This window comes from Neophocaena asiaeorientalis, unplaced genomic scaffold (assembly GCF_003031525.2).
Source record: "Neophocaena asiaeorientalis asiaeorientalis breed wild unplaced genomic scaffold, Neophocaena_asiaeorientalis_V1.1 scaffold79, whole genome shotgun sequence".
NCBI lineage: Eukaryota > Metazoa > Chordata > Mammalia > Artiodactyla > Phocoenidae > Neophocaena > Neophocaena asiaeorientalis.
In genome coordinates this window covers 4,273,527-4,280,840 of record NW_020175402.1, presented here as the reverse complement: position 1 = coordinate 4,280,840, position 7,314 = coordinate 4,273,527, and the positions used below count along the sequence as shown (strand labels likewise).

The window sequence follows — 7,314 nt, the reverse complement described above, 5'->3', positions numbered from 1 at the left end:
CCCAAATGGTGGCTTCTGGGACCGACCCCTTCCTCCCCCTACCATGGCTGGGATGATACCCAGCAGCCAGGCTGTCACGTTCCCTGCCGCCTGAGCAGCCAGGGCCCACATAGCCCACATAGGCAGTGAAGCGAGAGAGATTGGGGTGGAATCTCCCTGGGGCAGCAATGGTATCCATATCTCCTTGCCGCAGCTGTAGCTTCTCAGCCCCTTTCCCTTGCCGCAGCTGTAGCTTCTCAGCCCCTTTCCACCCCCCACCTTCCCAGAAGTCTCAGCTGACCCCTCAGGTGGACCCTCTGTGCACCTCCAGATGCAGATAGCCGGGGACCTGAGGGCAGAGCCCCGGAGTCCGCTGGTGGGGATCGTGGCTGCACTGCTGGCTATCCTCGGGCTGGGCGGCTCCTGCTATGCTGTCTGGAAGATGGTGGGGCAGCGGCGGCCGCCACAGGCTCCATGATGAAGTAGGCAGCCTCTAACCTGGGCCCTGGGGGGTAGGTGACTCACGGGGGCTACAATCTCAGAAGCCTACTTCTTTTCTGAGGGGGGGTCACTCCCTGCCCTCATTGGAAGCAAGGTAGTATAAACCTGATCCTACCCATCCCCCACACACACCTGGGCTGCAATGGGGGGCTTCAGCTCAGATGCTAGGACCCCTGAGGGAAGGAAAGGATGCAGGTTCTGAAGCTGAATCAAGTAGGGAGCAAACACCCTGGGCCCTGTACACAGGAGTAGAGAGAAACCCTTACAGGGCTTGAATTTGGAGGAGTGGCCTGGAGGTTAGTGAGTCAGAGGCAAGCTCTCTTTATCCAGTTCTTTTATTGGGAGGGAGGGCACCCGGCAGAGGCCATCTACTTCCCAAACCAAAAGAGACTGGCATAGTCTCTCCCAGCCTGGCCCTTGCATCACTGTCCATGGGCAGCTCCTCTGCCTTGCATCCTCAGGCCATGTCAGGTAGACGTGTCCATCTCAGGGACCGCGGTGGATACTTCTGTGGGCACTGCCAGCCTTTGGGGAGGAACATAGGAACCCATACCCGCTGCCCTCTCTGCTTCTTCCTGACTGTAGGGCTCCACACTCAGCTGCTTCAGCCTGGGAAAAAGAATAGGAGTTGAGAGCTGACCAGATGCAAGCCCTGTCTGCCCGGGACACATCCATCAATCCTCTCCTTACTACTTCATACCTTTTCTTGTGGTCTTTGGATCGGAAGTGGGTCTTCAGGTTGGCAGAATCGATGAAGTACCTCCTGTAGGGATGGGGGGTGGGGTAAGGAGGATAGTTAGAAGGTGATGCCTCTCAGGTACGCCTATTTCCCTGACCCTAGCTCATTCCCTGATGCTAGGCTCCGGGCTTGAAGGGATGGGAGGCCGGCAGACCCACTGGTCCCAGGAGAAGAGACCCTGCGCGTCCCGGGACCCGGATCTCACACCCCCGTCCCGTCCCGCGGACCCTTCTCCTCCTCAGGCTGGGCCCGGCCGTAACTCACGCGCAGGCCAGACAGCGATGCAGGCCGCCCCCTGGCAGGTCGGGATCGGGTTCCGCGCTTGGGTCTGGCCGGGGCCGTGCGGCAACCTGGAGCCGCAAATCGCGGTGAATCTCATCCAGGTCCGGCCGCCGCCGCTTCGCCTTCATCTGGCGGGCCAGGGAGTGCGCTCGGTGCGCGCCCGTCCGGCGGGAGCGACCCATGGCGGGTGACAGCAGGCCTAGGGGTCCCAGAGCCGAGCTGGGAGAACACGCGTGGGCGCTTCCGGACTGCTCAATGACGCCTTGTGACGCCCTGGGAATGATCAGGCTCTGCCAGACCGCCTCTGATGACGTCACTCGCGCGGGCCGCGCCTCGAGCGCCCCCAGGCGGCCGTCGATGTCAGTGACGGAGCTCGGGGCCGGGCCCCAAGAAGCGTCCTCCTCCGTCGCTGGAAGGGCTGGGTGGTGCGTGCCCCGGGGGGGGATGCCGGCCCGTCCGCTGCCCTGCCCGCCCCGCCTGGCCCACAGCACCGTCCTCTGGCCTTATCACCCCTTCCTGGTTCCCAGATCTTAGACTCCACGTTGCGCGTGTCGGGGGGGATGCTGCATCTTTGGGAGGCACTGAAAAATGTCTGTGATGTTAATAAATTAATAAATGAACGAGAGTGAATAAGTTTGGGATCCCGGCCCCCACAGAAATACCTCTAGTCCCTGAGAAAGCCCTCGCCACTTCTCACCCCTCCCCAGTTATTCCTCCCCAGAGATCACAGTGCTTAGGCGTACTGTCAGACTCAAGAGGGGTCGGCTCCTCTTACAAGAAAAGGAGATGCTCACAGAAGGACCTTCCATCTTTGAGCCCCTTCTCTGAGCCCTGGACTCCCAGGCGTGGGCTGGCATCAAAGGGAGAGATACAGCCCAGGTGCTGTGTGCTCAGAGTGGGGAGAGGGCCAGAGAGCCTTTTCCCATGCACCAGAGCCTGGTGCCTTCCAGGCTGACCAGAGGAACTCAGCAATAATTCAGGGGCTCTGGTTCTTTGGAACCTGTTGCCAGGAAACAAGGAGACCAGCACGTGCATCCCTGGGGAGAGGAATCAGTTTCCAGCCCAGACAAAGCGGTGAAATGTAAGCCCAGGGCACCGACTGGGAGCCTTGGGACCTTCCCACTCCAGTTCACAGAGGCTGAGTGCAGACATAGGGCAGAGCCCTGTTGAGGGCACAGCTGGTATGGCTACAGTCACAGGGGGAACCACTGTGGGTCCTGAGCCCAAGGACTTTGTAAATGGAATTCGTGAATGGAAGAGAATATTTCTGGAGCCATTCCAAATGATCAAATTCAAGAACTCCTAGGCCCAGGAAGGAGGCTTCTGTGGAGGGAGTCTTCATTATTCTTGGCGAATATGGGTCAAGACGAGGGGCTGAAGTGGCAGAAGCTGGCTCTCACCACAGACTCCTTTGGATCGGGTTTACCTGCTGGGCACTGTGCCATCTGGGGAGGCTGGTGCATCTTTAATGAGGTCACCTGATCCCTGGGACAGGCGCTCAGCCTCACCAAGTTCCTGGAGCCAGACACACTGGGTGCTTCCCGTGCCTGGGTGCCAGGCCCATTTCCCCTGCAGCCATGAACCAAACCTTCTGGAAAACCTACAAGTCCAAAGTGCTACAGACCCTGAGTGGGGAATCTGAGGAGGACCTGGCAGAGGAGGTGGGTAATATCCTGCTTGCTGGATGGGGCATGGGCAGAGGGGCAGCAGGAGTGAAAGATACTAAGAAGGGCAAGGGACTGGCTATGAGAGAGAGAGAAAGATTTGTGCAGAAGCAACTGGTAATTCATGGATGACCAATGGCACGGTGCAGTGTCAGGAAGTCAGGACGTTCCAGAAAACCAAGGAAGAAAAGACTTGGGGGGCACTGGAAGAGTGGTCACTGTCTCCAAAGATCTCAAGGGCTGCCACACGGAAGGGATCCTTTTAGGACCAATGTGCAGTACCCATACAGATACACTCAGCTTGACACAACTTTCTAATGGGCAGAGCTGAGCAAAAGCAGGATGACTCACCTTGAGAGGAAGCAAGCCCCCGGGAAGTAGGGGAAGTGGCACTTGTACACTGAGGGTTACTGTAGCAGCAACAGGACAGAGCCATACTTGGACCATGTTTATTCTGACATTTAAAAAGAAAAACTGAAAAGGCTCCAAAGCAGCCTTACCTCTGGAGGCTGCGATAAATGGCAATTGCACAAACAGATATGGCAGAGGCAGGAACTAGTGCTGGGGTGTGTGTATGTCAGTGTGAACACGTGTCTGTCTACACAGGTTGGTGTCTAGGGCTGGCCCTGTGTAGAAGTATCTGTGGGTCAGTATTGGGATTGGCATCCATGTGGAATCCCCATTTAAGGTGTGTGTGCAGGTGTGAACTGGTTACAGGTGTTTTCAGGTGTGTTTTTTGGGGGCAGAAGTCTATAGAGGCATGCAGGCATTCTCAGGTACTATGTTTGTATGGCATGTGTGTTTGGGTGTGTGTGAACATCTGTGTCTTGGTGTCTGTGGATGAGTGGAGAGGTTTTGTGTGCTGTGAGTGGGCCTCCATGCAGCTGTCTTCAGTTGTGGAAGTGCACAGGTGTGAATGGTATAACTGTGTAAGTGTCCTTGTGTAGGTACCTCACAGCACATATATCTGTGTACGTACAGGGCAAGAGTTGTAGCCATGCGGAGGCACGCTCCTGTACAGGTGTGTGTCTACACTGGCGTGCAAGCCCTTGTCCACATGTTTTGCATGTGTCTGTGGGTGGGCAGTATGTGAGCTCAAAGGTGTCTGCGGGGATTGACTGTACAGGAAATGTGTGACAGGTAGATTTGCGTAGAGGTACAGCTGCGTGTATTTTTGGAGGGTGTCAGGGGCCTAGGTGTGCGTCTTGTTCCATGGGGTTTGGAGGTGCCAGGTCTATGTGTACCAGGCTAGCAGTGGGGGAGGGAGGTCATATTCCTCTGGGGCCTCTCTCATGCTGGGTAGGGGTCTTGTGTCCCAGAAGGAGAACCCAGCGTTAGTGGAGTCTGAGGCAGCAGAACCAGCTGAAGAGGCCTTCAATCCCATGTCACAGCTGGCCCGCCGGGTGAGTTCTCCCTTCTTCCACCCCAACCCTGGGGAGCCTGGCAGAAGCTGCTGTGGAGTCCTGGGAGGTGGTGCTGGGGGCCCTCCTTGACTCCCAGCCCCTCTCTCCCAGGTTCAGGGGGTTGGGGTGAGAGGCTGGCTGACAATGTCGTCTCTGTTTAACAAAGAAGACGAGGACAAGCTGCTGCCACCAGAGCCCTGTGCTGACCAGTACGTGTGTGTGTTGAGGGGGTCTGGGATGGGCCTGGGGATCCCCTTCTCCCGTGTCCTTTCCTCTTTCTGACTACGGAGGACTGGGGAGGGCCAGCCCCTGGCTGTTTCTGTTTCTCTCAGCAGGAAAGAGGCCCAATCAGCATATCTGGGAGATTAGGTTAGATCTCAGGAGGAATTTACCAGCTGTTGGGATTGAGATGCTAAAAGGTATTATGGGCTCTCTCTCCCCATCCATGTGGGAGGGGTCATCTCCCTAGAAGAAGGGAACCCAGGAGAGAAGTTTTAGGTGTTTGGAACAGAGAGTGGTTCAGATCAGTGGTTCCCAAGTATTGGTCTAAACCCTCATCCTCCCAGGGAACTTGAGACAAACACAAATTCCCAGACCCTCCCTCAAAGATTTTGATTCAGCCGGTGTTGGCTGAGGCCTGGTATCTATATTTTCAGCGAGCTCCCCGAAGACTTGAGGACAATAGTTTAGGAACCACTGTCTTAGCAGGTCTTTGATGCTGGGGGCGTAGAGGGTCAGACCCAGGGCCTTGTCTTCCTCCTAGCTCTATTCTGGCACACACTCCATCTCTGCCCTTTCCTCCAGCCCAGTCACACTTCCCTTTTGGCATTCCCCTATTCCTTTCTTCCCTAGGTTCCCCCTGACCCACCCATCTCTCCTGCCCCAGGGTTCCTTTTCTCCCTCCCGCTCACCCCCTCTCCCTACCTCAAGCCTCATCGCTGCTCCTTGATTGCCCTTCCCCCCACATCTACTTGCTACCTCCCTAGTTCCCCTCTCCCGTAAGCCTTTGATCTAGGCCTTTCTCCTTCCCTCGGGGTCGCTCCACCCATCCTTCTACCCAGCGACCCTCATTTTTCTGGACCCTCTTTTCCTCCATCCCAGAGCCAGAACCCTGTCCCCGCCCCGTCTCCTTCCCCAGGGCTCTGCCCTCGGGTTCCGGAACGACCGCCCCCAGAGTCTGACCCCGCCCCCTCCCCGGATCTAAAGTTCCCATTCGGGTCCCACAGTCTCTTCGCATCCTTCCGCCCGCCCCTCTCTCAGGGCTCCTCCTCCTCCACCTTCCCAGACCCTGCGCCTCTGGCTCCCCTCCTCTGGCCTCGCCCCTCTCCTCTACCCTAAACCCCTGACCCCAGCTCTCTCCCCAGGGATCCTGATCCTGGTCACCTCTTCCCAGACCCCTCACCTAATCCCCTGACCCTGTCCCACCCCAGCCCCCTCTCCCAGTGCCTCTGAGCCCTCCCCTTGCCTCCAGGCCCTGCCGCCAGTCTCCCGGGCCCCTCCAGCCCTTGACCTCACCCGGGCCCCACGGGCCCCACTACTGGTCCCTTGACCCCGCCTCCTGCCCTTTGTCCTCTCCGGGGCCTCTCGGCCAGCCCCTGACCCCGCCTCTCTCCTGCAGCCCGCTGGCGGCGCAGCCCTCCTCTCAGGCGGCGGCGGCGGAGACGCGCGGGACCGGGTTCTGGGACGCGTTCGCCAGCAGGTGGCAGCAGCAGCAGCAGCAGCAGCAGGCGGCGGCGGCGTCCATGCTGAGCGGCGCGGAACCCACTCCGGATCGGGACCCTGAAGCCGGGGACGAGGCCGCCGAGCGCCCCGAGCCGCGGGAAGCCGATCCCGCAGCCGGCTTCAAGTGGGGCTTTCTCACCCACAAACTGGCCGAGATGAGGGTGAAAGCTGCGCCCAAGGGCGACTAGTCTGCCGGCCTAACTGGGCGACCGCTCCTCCCCTCCCACGATAAAAAAAAACCCTGGCCCGACACTCCGTGTGACCGCGTGCTTTTGTCCATACGGCGGGGAAGGCTGCTTTTGGGTGGGCAACCTCAGGGCAGGGTCCAGCTGGAGTGGTCCTCGCCTTCTCCCCCCACAAACGTACAAGGATAAAATGACCAGAGACCTCTTAGGTATCAGGGTAGATTGTGTTCGATTTAGGGTACAACTTTCCAGGAATCTGGGGTACCCTAAAGGACAAGTGCCGCCGCCCTGTCCAGCCCCTTTTAGTTCGACAAACGTTTCTTGTGGCCTTGCTACGTGGGCTGTCGCTGTACTAGGGGAAGGTCAGTGACTAACAAGAGAACCCAGACTACCAGCGGGTCCCGCACAAGGTGATAAGTTGAGGCACAAAAATAAGGCTGTAGTTGGGAGCTCAGGGGAGATGACCCCGGCTGGGAAATTCAGGAGTTCCTGAGAGAGAATGCGTATATGTAATCTTAGAAGAATGAGTGGAGAGAAAGGGGAAGGTAACCCAGGCAAAGGGAGAAGGGCGTGAACAAAGACTTACAGGTGTGAACGTGTGAGGAAACAGGTGACCTTGTTTGTCTTTGAGGGAAAGGAAGACGGTGACAAGATGTGAGGCTGCGGGTTGGCAAAGTCCTGGTTTGAAGAGTCCTTTATTGTCCTCGATTCTGGAACCTCCACATCTCAGCCCTTCATATCTAGTAAACAAAATGAGTAGCAAAGCTCCAGGAATGGGAGCCTTCAGGGGCTGGTGAACCCCAGATTTCTGGAGCAGACCCCTCCACAAAACTCCCCAA

The 7,314-nt window shown here is 57.7% G+C and overlaps 1 protein-coding gene across 1 annotated transcript; it reads right to left on the bottom strand.

Annotated features, from left to right (window-relative positions):
• Positions 1-797: 797 nt before the first annotated feature.
• On the bottom strand, positions 798-1,869 carry ZNF593 (zinc finger protein 593). Its single transcript, XM_024766858.1, has 3 exons — positions 1,484-1,869; positions 1,181-1,243; positions 798-1,089 (listed from the first exon to the last, which is right to left on the bottom strand). The coding sequence occupies exons 1-3, from the start codon at positions 1,681-1,683 to the stop codon at positions 948-950; spliced, it is 405 nt and encodes a 134-aa protein (XP_024622626.1). The 5' UTR covers positions 1,684-1,869; the 3' UTR covers positions 798-947.
• Between the last annotated feature and the right edge of the window lie 5,445 nt (positions 1,870-7,314).